Source organism: Colossoma macropomum, unplaced genomic scaffold (assembly GCF_904425465.1).
Source record: "Colossoma macropomum unplaced genomic scaffold, Colossoma_macropomum, whole genome shotgun sequence".
NCBI classification, from domain to species: Eukaryota; Metazoa; Chordata; class Actinopteri; order Characiformes; family Serrasalmidae; genus Colossoma; species Colossoma macropomum.
In genome coordinates this window covers 23115760-23133862 of record NW_023494795.1, presented here as the reverse complement: position 1 = coordinate 23133862, position 18103 = coordinate 23115760, and the positions used below count along the sequence as shown (strand labels likewise).

General features: G+C 37.4%; 1 protein-coding gene across 1 annotated transcript in view; it reads right to left on the bottom strand.

Annotated features, from left to right (window-relative positions):
• ryr3 (ryanodine receptor 3) overlaps nucleotides 1-18103 on the bottom strand; it is a 117491-nt gene that overhangs the window by 1199 nt on the left and 98189 nt on the right. The window contains exons 75-102 of the mRNA XM_036581904.1: nucleotides 16089-16201; nucleotides 15642-15693; nucleotides 15490-15543; nucleotides 14357-14456; nucleotides 14172-14251; nucleotides 13989-14065; nucleotides 13830-13903; nucleotides 11355-11372; nucleotides 10451-10531; nucleotides 10147-10235; nucleotides 9116-9244; nucleotides 8859-8963; nucleotides 8658-8739; nucleotides 7229-8526; nucleotides 7080-7117; nucleotides 5996-6164; nucleotides 5764-5850; nucleotides 5410-5601; nucleotides 5147-5277; nucleotides 5029-5071; nucleotides 3270-3397; nucleotides 3119-3179; nucleotides 2880-3026; nucleotides 2636-2770; nucleotides 2332-2488; nucleotides 943-1007; nucleotides 255-355; nucleotides 41-92 (exon numbers count right to left, since the gene is read on the bottom strand). Coding sequence (XP_036437797.1) covers nucleotides 41-92; nucleotides 255-355; nucleotides 943-1007; nucleotides 2332-2488; nucleotides 2636-2770; nucleotides 2880-3026; nucleotides 3119-3179; nucleotides 3270-3397; nucleotides 5029-5071; nucleotides 5147-5277; nucleotides 5410-5601; nucleotides 5764-5850; nucleotides 5996-6164; nucleotides 7080-7117; nucleotides 7229-8526; nucleotides 8658-8739; nucleotides 8859-8963; nucleotides 9116-9244; nucleotides 10147-10235; nucleotides 10451-10531; nucleotides 11355-11372; nucleotides 13830-13903; nucleotides 13989-14065; nucleotides 14172-14251; nucleotides 14357-14456; nucleotides 15490-15543; nucleotides 15642-15693; nucleotides 16089-16201 — 3858 coding nt within the window. The remainder of the gene's footprint in view (nucleotides 1-40; nucleotides 93-254; nucleotides 356-942; nucleotides 1008-2331; nucleotides 2489-2635; nucleotides 2771-2879; nucleotides 3027-3118; nucleotides 3180-3269; nucleotides 3398-5028; nucleotides 5072-5146; nucleotides 5278-5409; nucleotides 5602-5763; nucleotides 5851-5995; nucleotides 6165-7079; nucleotides 7118-7228; nucleotides 8527-8657; nucleotides 8740-8858; nucleotides 8964-9115; nucleotides 9245-10146; nucleotides 10236-10450; nucleotides 10532-11354; nucleotides 11373-13829; nucleotides 13904-13988; nucleotides 14066-14171; nucleotides 14252-14356; nucleotides 14457-15489; nucleotides 15544-15641; nucleotides 15694-16088; nucleotides 16202-18103) is intronic.

Here is an 18103-nt window from a genome sequence, read left to right as displayed (position 1 = left end):
TAATTTTTTTTGCTGTAGCTGGATGAGTGCATGTACACACCTGACCCGTGTGTTCAGTCTCATCTTTGTTAATGAGATACATCAGGAAGAATCTGTCAAGAGAATCACAAAGAAGGTTTCATACTGCAGAGTGGTGAATTTAACGTCTTGAACATTTTACAGCATTTACTAAACAGAAATGGCTCAGTAAGGCAAAACAGATTTTCAGAGCATGACTGATGTGTCTGAAGAAGTAATGAATTGGCAGCACTCACAGGTAGTTGGCCAGGTTGTGCTCTTGTAAGGTGTGAGTCTCAAAGCCATGTGGTGTGGTGTCAAAGTAGTCATTCCCGATTCCGCAGATAAAGCATTTTGTCTAAATTAAGAGAAAAGATTGTTAATAATACTTAGATTTGTCATACAAAATAGGAGTATCAAGGATACAGAGGTATCAGAGTATAAAGAGTGATGTTTTCCTCTCCATTGTAAATCAAAACTTGATTAACTGATTCCTCTGTCAGTTGTTAGTAACGGTAGTAGTTGATCTGACATGTTAGGCCTTCAGTTAAGCTTCTGAGGTCGTAACTAATAGGAGAGCTCCCTTGGCTGTATATATCTGATTACAAAGAGGAAAGAAAATCAAGATGTTAACTCTTTAACCAAAAGCTAATAAGAGTATTACTACAGCAAAGGCATAGATTTAATACATCATGATGATTCTATTAAATAAATACTAAACATAGATTCCTAGAAATGATTAGGCCTTCAATGAAAGCTGAGAAGGTTCCCCACTAATTTTATCATAAGAGTAGTAGTAATAATAATAATAATAATAATAGTTGTAGTAATAATAATATATTTTTAGTATAGCGCAATATCATATCACTATTGTCTGGATAGTGGAAAGTAACCGTTCATATCATCCAGTGATACAAAATTTAAAAACCTGTAGGCAGCCCTCACCTCCATGTCCTCCTTTACTTGCTCCTGCTGATCTCTCAACTCACCAAAGGCATCAATGATCAAACCTAGTTTGGAATAAAAAGGCATTGCATTACATGTCGAGAACAGCATTTGATATTCTGAACTGCAGCTTTTTTATTAGCTGTGTAGCAGGTCTGTGTGCGGGTCATTTAGGGGGGGAAGGCGAACAACAGGGGGGGACAAGAGCAACCTGAATGTGAATTAAACTTAATTTAATTTACACCATATTTACAAGACACTCTTATCAAGAGAATAGTAATCATGTTTCAGAGGAAACCAAATATAGTGTTGAGGTTTTTCCTCAGTAAGACAGCAGGCATTAGTGCCTAAGCAAAGACTGGAACCATAAACTTCAACCATAAAGGTGTAACGTTACCCTACAAGTAGCGTCCAATCTTATCTGCAAAAGGCCGGCATGGCTGTAGGTTTTAATTCAAAACAAACAGGAGCACATCCGATTCCACTTGGTCAATCAACTGGTTTCAGTCTTTAGCCAATTGAACATGAGCCGCTAGTGCTAGGCCTCTTTGCCTATCCAACCAATACTTGAAAATTAAAAATGTTATATTTCGAATATTACTCAAAATTGAAATTGTGATAAAACAAACATGGTCAAATGCCAAAAATAACTTCATACTATAATTTCTCCCATAAATATCACACATATGTACAAGTTACCCATATATTATTGTCATTTGTCATTTACCAACTCCTTGTAGTTTTTGTGTTAGGGCCATTTTTTATTGCTCTTTTCTCTGGTCCAAAAAAAGTTTTTCATACTTTTTTTCAACTTTTCATATTTTCATGAAAAATGAATGTTTATCAAAATTCGATAATTTCTCCCAAAGTGATAAAATGGGCCTATATCTCAACAAATGACCATTAAAATATATCATTTCACACACGCACGTGCACACCTGTTTGACCAATTAGATTTTGTTTTCAGATTTGTGTTCAACTGAGCTCTAAGAACCAGTAAAGGAAATGTAGAAATTCCAGTATGGACATCAGTGGGTTAAGATCTCTTTAGGGCCTGGATTTTACTATAACAACAACTTGGTTTGGAAAGTTATTGGCACCTTTTCAAAATGTTGTCTTAAAAAGATGTTATTGGTGTGATTTTCAGCACTGTGGTGATGCATGCATCCATGACAAGTAGGAGATATTGAGGTGAAATCTCCCCAGGTGGTCTTTACTGCATCAGAGGAGGCTGTCAAGAGTGATGGCCCACAAGCTCTATTTCTGGGGTTACGCTGAGCCAGTCTGAGGGCAATACGACAAGAGTTCAAGCCCCCCTTGGGGTTTATCAGTGGGTGTGCCTAGTAGTTATATATTGTCAGTGGTTCTGTCACTGACTGTAGCACTCACCCTGAATGATGGCCAGCAGGATGACAATGACGAAGAAGAAGAACGTAATGTCAAAGAGGATGCGGTAAAGCTCGTAAGGGTCTCCAGCTGGATCCTCAATCTCGTCACCAATACCACCACCGGCTCTCACACCCACATACATGTGGAATAGGTAGCACTGAGAAACAGATATTAAGCAACTTTTAGTACACGATTGCTAGATGAACACTTTTTTTATTACAGTTTATTTGTGCTTTAAAAGTAGAAGCACCCCCAAACACTATCACTTTGCCCTGGCAGTGGAACTGATTTAGCTTTAACTCACAGTCATCATATCGTCACACTTCATGTCAGGCTCATCCTCATCCTCGCTTTTGTTGTAGAACTTGCGGAAGAAGTTGAAGGCCACCACAGTGTACAGGTAGACCACAACAGCCAGCAGGCCCACAGTCAACACCAGCTATTCAAATGAAGAACAGAAATATCAGTTTATAACTCTAGCTTACAGATAAACAAAGCCTGCTTTGTTTAATCTGAGACATGCTCGCCCCCTGGTGGTAGAAACCTGCCTGCTTGCCATTGTGTGTTACAGAGGACAGGATGGTCCTCAGGGTCTTGAAGCCCATGGCAATATCCAGCAAGTGAGCAGCAAAGAAGAAGTTGTTGTAATGTCCCAGAATTGACATGGTGGTGTACCAGATCAGATAAAGGAAAGACTGCATTGAGAGAAACAATGGGTGTTAAATTAAAAAGATTAGTAACTTTTATTATAGGGTTTTTATGAATCTTCATATTGTCTCAAACTCACATTGTCAGTAAGGACAACTCCCATTTTCCAGATGTGGTACTTTGTGTCAATAGAGCTCAACCTGTATGTGAAATAGAAGAACAGCATTACAAAAAGCACCTCTGCAGTCATGCCCTCAGCTTGCTCTTCTAATCTGTACAGTCTGGCTCACCACGACAACAAAGAGGCCTCCTTCACCACAGCTTCCTCAGTGGGATCAAAGTCGAGTGCGCTCTTATCCAGACCGAGGAGTTCAGCAATGCGCTCTGCTCCATACAAATCCCCATATTTGTTGATGACCTGAAGGGTGATGGCATGAGTCAGTGGAAATATAAACTGGCTAACTGCATTTCTCATAAAAATAGGATAAACATCTGTACACTTAGTCTTAAAGGGAGATTCCAGAGATTTTTCAAAATTTCTTAAAAAAGTTATTAGAGTGGGTTGATGTGAAGTTTAGAGTCAGAATTGTTTACAGTGGTGGTGTTGGGAACCAGACGTCTCAAATGCCTCTAAAAGCTCCATCACAGAAAGATATTACATGAAATGATTACAGTCGGCTGATGTCTGAGATATTGTATTTTTCATGGTGGAGAGGTATATGGGGGATGTTGTAAGGCAAAATAGTACCCAAAGAAAATATATTTTTTCTGATTTAGCACTAGGTCACCATCAACATTATATATAAAAACACAGAACACGTGTAGGTTAACTGGTTGTTTTGGATAGAAAATAAAAAAGTTATATTTGTGTTGTCGATATAGTGACCCTCCTTATTACCACCCTTCGAAAAAAAATGTAAATCGAAATAGAAAGTCTGTTAAGTTTCCATACAATTAATTTCACATCAAACCAATCTGAATAACTTTATTTACCGCACAATGACTGAATAATGCAAAATAAGTCAGTGGGATTTCCATTGAACAAGCGCTTGCACATTGTTGATAAATGCATTAATGCATCCCATTAGTGCGCACTTCCGCAAAACCCCAGAACAATCATGGATTTAGGAACAGACTGCAAGTAAACTGAACACATTCAGTAGGGAAGAGTGGTACACAGTCTAGCACGAGGTAAAATGTAGCATGGATATTTTATGTAGTTGAACAGCTTCAAGCAGTACTTTTTATTATTATCTCATGTTCCCACTGAAACCTCATCTGTAAATTTTTTCGCTTCATCCTGAACACTGTTTCTGTACCATGAAAGTTTTTTCATCATAAGGGTTTTGTATTACTGAGTTATATAAGAAAAAAATCACACCTATATTATTTTAATCATTGATAGCTGTAATATAGCACCATTTTTGAAGCATTTAAACAAATCACAGTAAAAGCATTCCAGACTCCACACAAAAAATACAGCCTCCACACAGCTTTTAATACAGTGTTACAACTAAGACCCCTCAGATTAACAATGAGAGAAGCTCATATCCGCCTCATAAGAATTCAAAACTGTTTGTTTTGGATGTTTTATGCACAGATTCATAAAAAATGTCATGTAAATAAAATATTTCAGTTTTATAGTGCTGATATTTGCTGTTCATCTTTATAAATCTGTCACTTTTGACAGATTTGCCTCTTTTCACTAATCATATACATGTATTTTATGTATTTAGGTTGTAAAGCTTGTCTGGTTTACATAACTGGATTGAATTAACTGTGCTTGAATCTATTTATCAAACTATTTAGTGACTGTTACAAGTAGCCCCTCAGTCTGTGACGATTATGTTGTAATTGAAGTTGTAATATTTGTACTGCTGCTGAATTGTTTATAAACAGTAAACGCCCAATACAAAGGTTACAAATCTGTAGGGTGCTTTATATAAAAAAATTATGTACTTAAATACTTTTAAAATTATTTAGCAAAAACCAAAATGTGTTAGGTTGTACACCGTTCTCCCCAGTTCATCTCTAAATGATGTTACATACCTTCCTCTTGACAAATTTGTCCCAGTAATTGTTGGGGAATGACCTAAATGGAAAAAAGAGGTGTGTGAAGAGATATACTGCAAGTGATTTATTGAAGAGTGCAATTAAGGCGCCTTACGGAGTAGCAATAACCAAACGATCCCACTGTCCTTTGATGTCATCATCGGAGGGCTGTTCAGTGATGTACAAGCCATCAAACTCAAGTTTCCTGGCAATCTCCTTCTCCCGCTTAAATACCACCAAAGGAACCTACAATAAACGAGAGATATTAGGAAAGGATATGGTGTATCTTAATTTTTCATTATCTGCTTTATTTAACAGATGTTATTTATTGCGGTGATAATCTACATTCTGTATAGTGACAATAGAAACAGAAAATACCTTCAGGCAGTAATACCCCACCACGCACAGGAGGGAAATGATGGTGTGCAGTACGGCCAAGAAAGTCAGAGTGGGTGCCATATAGCCAGTGTTCTCCTGAAGTACATAGAATTCCATACCACCATCATCCTCATCATCATCACCGCCCCACGGACCCTCCTCCTCCTCCTCATCATCAGTTTCACCAGTCACCTAAGAACAACAGCTTATTAGAATTCTCTTCAATAATATATGCAGGAAAACAGTCATTTCCAAGTCAATTTTCATAATTACTCAGAAAAGTGTTTCAATGCATGCAGCTAATTTGACTTAATTTGATGAAAATATGTAAAGTAGAGGCTGAATGAAAAACACCTTGTAGAAGAGCAGGATGAAGTTGATTGCGAATGCCACGAACAGTGCCAGCAAACGGAGGTTGTAGAAGTTACGAGCCAAGTAGTTCTGTTGAGGGAAAATGAATTGAATGATTGATTTTATCATGTAGAACCTTCAGAGCATTTTTCACTCATACAAGCTGCAGATATTTGGATTTCTGTGAACAAAATTATTTTAACTGCATAAATCAGGTTTTAGTATAAAACCTTACCAGCATCTTGGTCTTGTAGACTTCTAAGCCGGCAAAGAAGCTGGCCATGAATGCTGGAGCTTCCTCCTTTGTTGTGCCATGCCGTTTTCTTGGCGCTGGTTTTTCCTCCACTTGTGGCTCCTCAGGCTGTTCCTCTTTGGGCTTATCCTCTTTTTCCTGATTTTCCGTGCTGTAATTCAAACACACGTCTATATATGGGGTTTTCTACCCACAGAAAAAAACACTGTCCCTCCATTATAAACATATGTTTGAAATTGCACAAATTGGAAATTTAAATACATCTAAATAAATAATTTTGATAAATTTGATGTTTATATGCTGCTCTATATTAAACACAATTTTTGCCAGATTTTAAAAGCTATTTAAATTTCCCCTATGATTAAATGGAAATGTCACTCCAGTCTTTAAAAAAAATAATAAAAAAAAAAAGCTGAAAATATGCTTGCTTCATTTTTCAGTAACTGAAAAGATGCTTTCCTCAGTTTTCATGTCACAAAGTCTGAAAGACACAAAATGAATCTCTCTGGTCTGGATCAACATGTTAACACACACCTATAATAAACCATTTCATCCACTGCTGCTAGTTTCCTGCTGTGTACACATTTAGAGAAGTGCAGAATTAATCATTACTGAAATAAATTTAGGCTTTTTGGTGTTAAAATTTTTTGGTAGTGACGTTCAGATGTCAATTCATGATTTCTTTTCTAAAAATAATGCATCACACTGATATGTTGTAAACTGCAATTGCAAAATGTCTTGACAACCACAAGCCATCAAACAATAGCAAAACGTTTTTATTGCTCAGTCAAAAAAAAATTAATTAGTAATTTCCTGTGATTATTGATTCAGTTAATTTTTATATTTATTTTGAATGCAACACAAAGGTTAAAACATAATTTTTAACATTTTTCTAACCCTCAATTTGATCCACTTCTATAGTGTGACCCAGATATGCTCAATCAAGCTTTATTTATTGGAAAACAATGTTTATGTTTTTGGCTGTTTGGAGCACAGGCCTAGACACTAGGCAAGTTTAGATCTTACACAGTATGGGTTTAACAAAGTACAAAACTGCCTGACTTACTCTGCTTTCTCCGGTTCTGACTCCTCTGCGGCAGCTTTCTGTTTAATGCACAAAGCAATGGCTTTCATTAATCCTATCATTTAAAATCAGGACACAGATGAAAACAAAGAAAGCATTATAATTCAGTGTCGTGTACTAAAAATGCAGACCTGACTTTTCTTCTTCTCAACAGGGGGACTGGCTTCTGTCATGATCTCCGAGACATCCCCCAGTCCTGGCTCAGGTCCATGCTTTCCCTCTCTCTTAGGCGGTGTACTTATGAGATCTATGATGGCATCGGCCTCTAACTTCTCCCCAGGACCAGCCATTTGTACCATTTCCATAGACACCACTAAATCACCACTCTCAGTTTTCTCTGCCTCCAGTACATCGCCATGAATTCCAAACTGTGTGGGATCAGGCATGTTGCCCAAGATGTCTGTAACCTTCATGTTTTTAGCTCCCTCAACAAGGCCTCCTCCAAACATTGAGGACCATATAATATGGAAAAATCCGAAGATCAAGCCGAAAATGCCTTTGAAGAATCCAGTGAAGAGCATCCAGAAGAAGGAAAAGAAGCCAGTGATCATTTCTCTGATGGTTAATTTCTTGAACTTCTTGAACTGTTTCCGCATGCTCTTGAAGGTCAGCGTTTGACGGAACTTGGACATTTTCTTCTTCACAGAGGTGCAAGCGACAGTGAATGCTGAAGCTGACTCCTGGGAGCCGTCTTCGCCCTCAGCCAGTTCCTCCAACAGACTCTGTACCTCGTCCTCCTCTTCCTCAGGTCGTTCCACAGCATCTGGTTCGGATATCTGGGAAGCCAGCTGCATCTCAAAGATTGTGTCTTCACAGAAGTTTACAAACAGCTCCATCTTCTCGCTCTCGCCTCCCTCGTTGACCACATCAAAGATAAATTGTCGCTTGGACTCTTTTACCTGAGGCTTCTCCCACTGCTCCCTGCTGGACTCACTGATCTCAAAGTAGACTCGCTCAATCCGCTTGGCGCCACCCATGATCTCGATACGGCCCAAGTAGGGCTCAAAGTAACTGAGCACGCTCTCAGCCAGGTCCAAGAAGGTGGCTAGACGTGAATCGTGAGGCATGTGCTCAGACAGATTGGTGAGCAGCACAGCCACATTGAAGCCAATGTCCTTGGCTGGCTCATGGAAGCGTTCCACAAACTCCTTGTAGTTGAACATGTCGTTTTCATCGGCCTCAGCACAAGAGAGAAGAAACTCGATCTCAGACTGTGTGTATTGCTTTTGGCTCTCCATTGACTTCTGGAACTCTTTCTTAGAAATAATTCCTTTTCCTTCTGGGTCATACTCTTTAAAGTTGTCAGAGGTAGTAAGATCCTTCAACTTCAGGAACATGTCAAAGAACTTGAGGATCATTTCCACGTTGCTTGAGGACTCAACTAGGGTGTCGACCATCTGCTTACCGATTGTGCCATTCACCACATTACCTATAAGCAGATAATTAAACGTTCTTTATCTATAGTCTGCTGCTACCCTTTTGACATATGTACTTGTATAAACCATAGACTAAATAGACACCCTCTTGCTTTGTTTTATAAATAAATATTAGAGTGCTTACCCTCCAGAAGAGATAACATCATGACCACCATATCTTTCTGCAAATCCATCAGTTCCTTTAGCAGCTCAATCTGGCTAGAGTCCTATTAAAAAGCAAAATGAGACAATAACTTAAGACTTTGAAAGATTCATTTAATAAATTTGCATAAAAAGAAACTCTCAAAATAAAAAGGCTACACATTTACAGTGTATGGAGGATTACCTGTGATAATTTCATTTGCATGTTGGCAAAGACATGAAGGAATCCAACCACGGCATCCCACAACCTGCTGTGAGCCAGACTCTGCTGATTCCCAATGCAAGGGCCCTGAGAAAGAAATTATAACAGAACTGTCATGCAAAAATAATCATACACTTGATGACCGTGTTAAAGCTGTGTTAAGTATTTCATGATAAGTAGGCAATCTGTACTCCTGTGGCAAGTTTCTGCAATGCATTCTTCAAGCTGATCAACATTACCTGAATGTACTCAGTGAGTGAGTTGAATATCTGTTTAGCTACTGCCAGGGCTTTGGAGAAGTTACGTTGTCCATGCTCATCAATGACATCTTTTCCAGAGTAATACCAGTAGAAATCACTTATGGACTCCTAGAAGCCAAAACAAAACTTCACCATTAGATCTAGGGACGCAGATTGGCAGATTTTTGCTGCTAACATGCAATCAGCCAATTTGTTACTCTTTTATTAATTCTGGCCAACTTCTGTGGTCATTTTATAACGTATATGGCCTGAGCCAGGTAACTGCAATCATGCTGTATTTGAATGTTGGTGATACATCTGTACCAAAATGATGTAGCATAATTATACAAGCTAAATAGCCAGTTGCCTCTTACTTTCGATGTAGCACGTCATTAGATTCATGTCATTTAACTAGGCAACTGATTTTTCATTTAAGAATTTAAAATGCCACTTTGGCACATTAAAGAGTAAATAATGTTATTTATATTGTGACACTGGCTAATAGAAAAGTACTGGAAATGTGTTAGTGTTTTTCATGTGTTTATTTATTCCACAATGAATAATCAATATGAGCTTTGGGTTTAAAAATAAATAAATAAGAGGCTAATTAAAGTCAGCCAAAAAACAAAGGGAAAAAAAACAAAAAGGCCATCAGCTGTTGGTTGTAAAGAAATTACAAATCAGACATTAAAAATCATGATCAGTGCATCCCTAAATAGAGCACATAGCTTTGAACTGTTGTATGTTTAGTGCATATCGCTGCTGTTGGAAAACCTCGTATCTCCATTTTTGTTCGATTTTCAGATTTTCACATAATTTGAAAATGCCTGTCGCCCTTTACATTTCACAATGAATGGACCAAAAGAAATGGCCCAGAATTACTTGGAAAAAGGTCTGGTTCCATTGACTTACATTAAAAGTAAAGTGTGTTTTTTCCTTCTCCTGTAAAGTTACCATTTTGGAGATATGAGGTTTTCTTCCGACAACAGCGATATGTATGTGTAAGATATTAACCCTTCAATGAATGTTACCTGTAGACGTAGCAGGTAGTCCACTGTGCTAATAATGATATTCACTGTAGTTGTGTTTCCTGTCTGAGTTCGCAGAAAGTTCTGGAAATCTGTTGAGGTTATCAAAAAACTTAATAAGACTTAAAACTTAATAAGTTTCTTAACAAGATGCAGTCAAAACATTTTGCAGAACTTTGCAGCATTAGTAAATGGTATAATTAGTGTCATAATTCAGTTCAGTTTGGGCTAAAGCGATCACTTAATTAAGAAAGGGTAGAAGCACTCCAATGACTCTTAGTGTGAAGCAGATATGTAAGGGTCTTACCATTGTTGTGGCCCTCACAGAGAAGCTGCAAAAACCGAAATAAATCCTTCGTAAACTCATCATTTTGTAGTACTTTGGAACCTTGAAACATAAAAGACAAAGACAGAAATCATTACTGAATCACATTAGAAGCTAACAAACACCATGAATATCACGCAAGCACAAAACTTTGCTTCATTACGACCTCACAGCACTTAAGATGAACTTTAGATTGCAGACTTGCAACTGCATCCAAAGAGCTGACTGGAGAAAGAAATGCTTGGAGATTAATATGCACAACTGACAGAGATTTCAAGAAGCTGGGGTTAGCAAGGATTCTTTCACAAGTATCACATAGTGTAAACATAGTGACAATACTGGAAAAATACCCAAATACAATAGTGAAAGTAAACATGTAGTCTTGCTTTAAGAAATGACACATTTCTTCCATTAATGACACGAAAACATGGGAGTGAAACAGTTCTACGACACTGTTACATATACTATGTCATATTTGTGAAAGTCATACACAAAACCAGCTTTGTGAATAACCCCCAGATTCACAGATTTAAAAACGTCACTGCTCATTTTGTAGCTTTGAAAGTCTATCAGGAGGTAGGCCTCTGTGAACAGGTATTAATCTGCTGAGACGCAGTGCAGGAATAGCTGGTTAGTCATGTTAACGTAGGAGCCAACGTAGACTCATTAAATGAATAAGCACTAGTTTAGTACCAGGATAAGGTGAAAATGCCTGGCTCTTTATTTTAGTTGTGTGTGTCAGCATGCATGAATTCCTTCAGGAGAGTTTAACAGGAGAGTGCACCCAAGACACTGGAGGTAGGCGGACGAGGGAAGAGATGGTTTAAAAATGGCGACATGCCGAGTGACAGCATAGCAAAATGAGGAGTAGCTAAACTGTATTTACCCCGCTCACTCACGTTGACTGCCATCCAAGAGTATAAAATGATAGAAGACAAAGAAAGCAGACATAAGCAAGAAGAAGACACTGGATTTCAGACAAAATGAGAGAATGTGACAGACAAAATATCTAATTAAGGAACATACACATGCAGCTAAACTAAACAGAAGGTTTGACTGGGGGTAGGAATGTGTTTAATGGAAGGTGGGACTGGATAAGTTGTTCAGAGCACCGCACAACAGTTCAATGCATAGCAGGTTATGAAACAATGTTGCATCACGACAGGAGAATTGGTTTAGTTGTGGTGAGTCATCATGCAGCTCATAATAAATTACTGCTTTAATGGGAATGTCTGGAAGTATAGTCTGTATTCTGCACAAAAAGAAGCTGTATTTATATGTAAACACTGTAATTATTTGACATCCTTCATTGTTTTCCTTACAAAATGTACTCCTCGTAAAACTAATACAGAAGACATCATCAGACACCCTTAATTATTCCACATCATCTCACATAGGAATTTATTTGGATATTAAAAATATTAAATATATCTTAGACAATAAAGATGATTTCATTTTAGAAACTACTTAATAATAAAACTGATGGTTAATTCCTAACTTGTTTGATTATAATGTAAATAACAAAAAAAGTTTTTTATTATATAAAACTATTTGAAGAACACTAACTTCTGTCCTGTGTCCAAAACTGACTTGTGATACTTTTAACTTCTTAAACTTCCAGGCTTATTATTCAGTCATTACATGGAAAATGATAAAAAACTGACTGATTATTCTTAAGTTCTAAGCGTGAGGAAGGCCTTGGGCATGTAAGGGGCTAAACTGAAACACATAAATATATGTACTGGACAGCATGTTAAGGACACCACACAGACTACATAAGCATAAGCAGTTATTCTTTTGTAAATTACATTACTACAGCATTAATTACAATGTAATGCATTAGTAATGTAATTGTAGAACTGTCACACTGAGTTATAATAGCAAATTGGTCAAATATGTAGGAAGCTACAGTATTATGACAATGAGGCACCCTTGTTTATTTAGTTTCCAGTCAAAACGGCATTCAAGTACAATGTACTCGTTCTTTTCAGTGTCAGCAAAAAAGCAGGAAAAATAAATTTAACCAATGTTTACACGTAAGACTCCAACATTAAGTATAATATCAAATCTATCAGTATGTAATTTGTTCACTCTTTACTTTTGTGCATCCTACTGCCACTTTAACTCTGCCATCCTTCTAGTCTTAAAATTACAGTTACAGATGTTTCCTCCTAACAAAAGATGTTCACAGTAACAGATCACTAACATTTACACACGCAACTACCCAACACACCTTAGCTGCCTTCAATTTTCTTTCTCATGTGCATCTAAAATAGCTACAGGAGATATTTCTGAGGAGATCACAAATAAGATAACCCACCTGCATGATGGAGGTGAAAGTCAAAGGAAAATATGTGAAAAAAAGCTAAAACTGGACGTATTAAAGTACTATTAAAAGATTGCGAGAAAATGAGACACTTAACAACTCCAGCTCCACTCTTGATTCAAATCTGAAAAAATCCACGTTTCTTTCCATGCTTCCACAGTGAGAAGACAATTCTAGGTGATTCTGAAAGGATGTGTAGCTGTCAAGAAGCTGTTTTTTTAAAGAAAATAGACAAAAAAAACCAGAAATCTGCACTAGAACAACAAAAGACCTTTGAGATGTGGAGTTTTTATAGTTTTATGGACAATGTCTAAATTTGTTATTGAGATTATTTGGATTGTAAGAAGCAGACAGTGCAACTAATGTCTACGACTGAACTTTGGAGGTATGAAAAAATATCCCTGCAGGTTTATTTGTAAAACTAAAAGCAAGACTCCAGAAAAGAATGGAAGCTGTAAAAAAGTCCTTAATACAGAAAAAAGTGTATTATATTTAGTTATTTGGGCTTGTGTGTTATTTTCTGTTAAATATGGTTTCTGCTTTTTTCTTGGTGCTAAAAAATTAATAACTCAGCCGTTTTGAGTGGAAATTACAGAGTTTTGCCCATTACAGTAGATGTAATCACTAAGACAGTATGACTTCAACTGTAGTCTGTCATCTCACTACTACCAAACATTAAAAGTAACAGAAGAAAAGTAGTGCAGCTGCTCAAACACACAAGTTTTCATTCAAGCTGGAGGTTGCTAAAAATTATCCACTCCATTCAATTCCATTTTGAAATTGAATCATTTCCAGACACTGCAGTGCTGAGGAAGGCTAGAAGATAGACTAGTAACAGAGTAACTGTTCAGCAAATGTGGTGAGTGCTGAACACTAGTAGGTCAAAACACACTGAATTTTGACAATCAAATTCAATTGCTGTCCATTATCTAAATGCTGTTTGTGGTGGAATGAGAAAAGTAAATCAATGGCTGAGCAGGAATGATTGATAGATTCCATAATCTTAATTATGAGTTTTAAATCGCATGAACTTACTTGACCCTTCTTCAGTCACCATTCCAAGGCTCTCTGCCTTATTTTGTCTCTCAAATGCATTCAAGTCCAGTACACTAAAGGACAGAGGGACAGTACACCACATTAAAATGACTGTGCAATGAAACTAGGGGATGTAAGTAGGTTTGTAATATCACCCACCTGCAAGACTGCATGAGTCCAGATAAACCTTTGAAAAAACCTGCATCTCTTTTCTCTTTTAGGTAGTCCAGCATTTTCTAAAGATATATACGTATTAAGAAAATTAATATTTAATGTTATTCTCTGAGCAACATTTTCTATTAAATAAATACACTAATGTGATTTTGATATAGTAAAATGTACCTGCTGAACAACCACATTGCCTCCATTAAGAATAGAGATGCCCAGTTTTAGAGTGCAAGTCACCATGGGGCCAAGTCGCCCTGAAATCAAACAGAAACACTAGTTAGGAGAAGCAATTTTAAATTTATATTTAACGACATAATGGTTAGGTTGATAGAGATAAAGGGAGAGAAACAGCTACTCACCTTTGCTGGCACTGATCATCTGGAGCACCATCTCAGCAGCTCCACGTGCATGCAGCCTGGCCTGCTGGTACAGAATTTTCTGCTTCTCCATCTCTTTTTCCTGTGACGGCAAATACGCATGCACATTGTAACATCAAATCAGATCGAAAACAAGCTTGTTATCTGTATGATTGTACTGTCTAGTACTGTGTAGATGTCAGAGGTCATCCTTCATTTGTTTAATTTCCAGTCAAAGCAAAAAGTACAAGTTATTAATTGTTCAGCGTCAGAAAAAAAATGCAGGAAACATTTAATAGAGAATTACACAGACGCCTTAACAAATAAATATAAACATTTTCAGTATTTTGTGTTTTCAACCTTTGCCTTTGTCGCAGCATGAATTCTTTTTGAGCTTTTGAAGCTTTAAGGCTTTTCTTTAACATTCCCCTTCCTTATGCAAATGGATTATCTTATGTCTAATCTCCTTTAAAATAACTTGTACTAACTTTTCACTTCAAATACTTTTTTTATACTCAAATGTATACTTGTGTATATGTCTTCAGGTATGGATGTCTAAATGTGTGTGTGCATGTGTGAGAGGAGTCAGGTATGGATATTACTGTACGTGTGAATCTTCTAGTGTGAGTTACTGTGTAAACAAGAGCTACTGTGTAACTGAAGTATGTGCAAACATACTTGGCTAATAAAGCCTGATTCACATTCTGATTAATGGGCACTTAAACTGTAAATTAAATATATGAAGAGTGGTCTCTGATTTTAGCAGTCCTGTATTTTGCAAAGCAGTGGTTCCAGACGGCCCACATGTTTTGCTCAATCCCATTTCCCAACCTATAGGGATGGGGAAAAATGTGAAACATCTGGGGTGCCTGAGGAGCATTTTGAGAACCACTGTTGTAAAGTACGTTGCAAAGACTTTTCAAATCACTAACAGTTTAATTTGGGGTGCCTTGAACTACTGAAAAATACTCAAGACACTTCAATAATATAAACTCACCCAAGGCCTATCAAGGTTTGACATGGATGGTAAAATGTCACCACACCAGAAAGATGTGTCCACATTCCTTCCTCTACTGTTTCCATAGTTTGAGCTCTTCCCATAAATAAAACTGCGGAACATCAGATCACAGACATACCTCAAATGTTTTTTCTTTTCCCTCTTCCTCCTCCTCTTCATCTTCGGCACAGCTCTGAAAATGAACCATGAAACATTTCAGGAAATATCTGTGTTAATTATAGTCATTTCTGTATTAATTATAGTCATTAAAGTACAGACAGTGAGAAATACCTTTGCCATCATATCTGCATAAGCAATATACAAGGGATCTTCTTCCAGGAAACTAAAGAGAAATTTAAGAAAATAGTATGATTTTTTTTTCTATGATTTCATAAAGAAATTGTACACTATATGACCAAAAGTATCCAGACACCTAATTAGTGAATTTCTAATTTCTAATTTCTAATTAATGAATTCAGCTACTTTAAGGTGCTCCACTGCCGACAGGTGTACAATCACACATACACAGCTTGCATAATCTCCCCAAAAAAGCACTGGCAGCTTAACCTACTATGGATATCACCTGTGGGTGGAGAGTCTCAAGTTAAAACTAAAGGATGGACAAACTGATTTTTAAAAATTAAACTAAGGAGCAGGTGTCTACATACTTTTGAACATATAGGGTACATAAAAAAAAAATCTTATTTGCACATGTATGTATTGAGGGCTGTTTGTCACCTTCTCTCAGTGAGGGCATTATGACTGAAGTGGAGGATGAGGTGGTTGAGAGGATCTGGCTGAACCTCAGCTTCTGCTTCCTCCTCTTCCTTTTCCACAACCATAGGGGTTTTCTGCAGGGGAAGCCATTCAAGTCACACAAGCCTGATCTTCATCCATCATTTTGCAAATGTTACACTTTAAGCTCATATTAAGACACCACCGTCTCTCTCTGGCATGTTCACACACACCACCAAACTCGCCCCCTATCCTGTCACAGACCACTGAGGAGCTTTGGTTAAAAAGCAAATTCTACCACATTTTTAACACTGACCTAATCAAACAACATTAATCATCACTGTCTAGTCAGGACATCAAAGCAATTCACTTGATTCTTCTCCAGAGGTCCTCTGAAACAATGCATTGACTCTGTACTGTTTTCATATTTGCGCTTTCTGTCTCTTCAAGCGAGCCCATGTGATCCACACGTAACTCACATGCAGTTATATTTTCACTTTCACATGATGGCACACTTAAATGCTCATTAACACAATGTCTCTCATCCCTGGTCCTATGGAACCATAAGATGTTCTTTGCTTTCGGTACAGTTTAATCACAACTTATTCCATTTGAAAGGTAAAGAGAACCTTTGGGCACTTGATTCAGATGTGCTGGAGTGCAGTTTCATGCAGTTCTAGGACCGGAGCTGAGAAGCACTGGTTTAGGTGACATGCTGGACAGAGCATGGTCATTGCCTGATGTGATGCTCCAGGACTGTGTCCAAGGGATGGTGCCATTAGGGGTCAATGACCAGCTCATGGTAGACATGCATAACTGTGTGATCACATAGCAATGAAAATGGCAGTGCAGTGCATGTTCAGAGATGTATAGTGATAATTGGGAATTAATATTGTGTTTTTACAATGTTAAACCATTTTGCTGACATTAGTAGTTAGTAGGCTGTACTTCAAATCCAGTAATACTGCACACTAAACTGTAGCATGTTTGCATAATGTTTGAGCTTCTAATGTTTAATATTTAAGAGTTAAACTAAACACTTCTATAAACGTCCTTACTGCAATGTACACGTTTTAAAGGGCCCATATCACAGATAACTGAATTTTTCCTTGCTTTTGAGTTATGTGGTTTGAAAACATACTGTCTTCTTCCCAGTTAACACAGTTTGTATGTGGGGTACTAAGCAGCAAAAACCCAGCCTGTTTTGAATAAATCTAGGTTGTGATGTCACTACCAATTTACATAAGATTGCAAGTTCAGCCTAAAGCAAATCAGCCCACCCATTCACGTCATAAGCTGTGCTGTTACTGCAGATAATCTATTAGCAGAGTTATTGGACTTGAAGATGTGGGGAAAATTAGTAAACGTTGTGCTGTTTTTGGCTGTCAATAAGTAAATGAATCATTGCGAAGTCTTTACATCCATTGAACAACCCTGAGTATTTCAGTTAGGACTTAACAGTTTGTTTTACGTTTCAGCTCGGACATAGGGCAGCCAATCAGAACAAAGGTCGTTTACATATACAGAGTAACAAAAACAGCCTGTTTGATTTAAAGTGAAGTTGAAAATATGAATAAATTAAGACTGCTTTTGGTACATTAAACCACACACACACATGGACTTCAAGGAAAAAAATTACATACAAGAAAAATGTAGAGTATGGGCTAGAGCGGCACAATATGGTTTGTTAGTCATTATCATGCATTATCATGACACTTGTCTTCGCAATACCAATATCACAGAAGTCAAATGATATAGTGACTAAATGTTTTCTTGTGTGTTGTGACATCACATCAAGGGTTAATGTTTTTTTTTTCCAACATATTTAAGCAATAGAACATGAGAAGGAGTGTGTTATCGAAATAACATCACGGCTGTGATTTGGTCGCAATAGATCAATACAGCCATTATGTTATTTGCGATAACACACAACCTCGAATGTTCTATTGCTTTTATACAACAGTTAAATAAAGTAAGTAATTAATAAATTGGGCCGTGAACGTGGCGTTTAATATGTT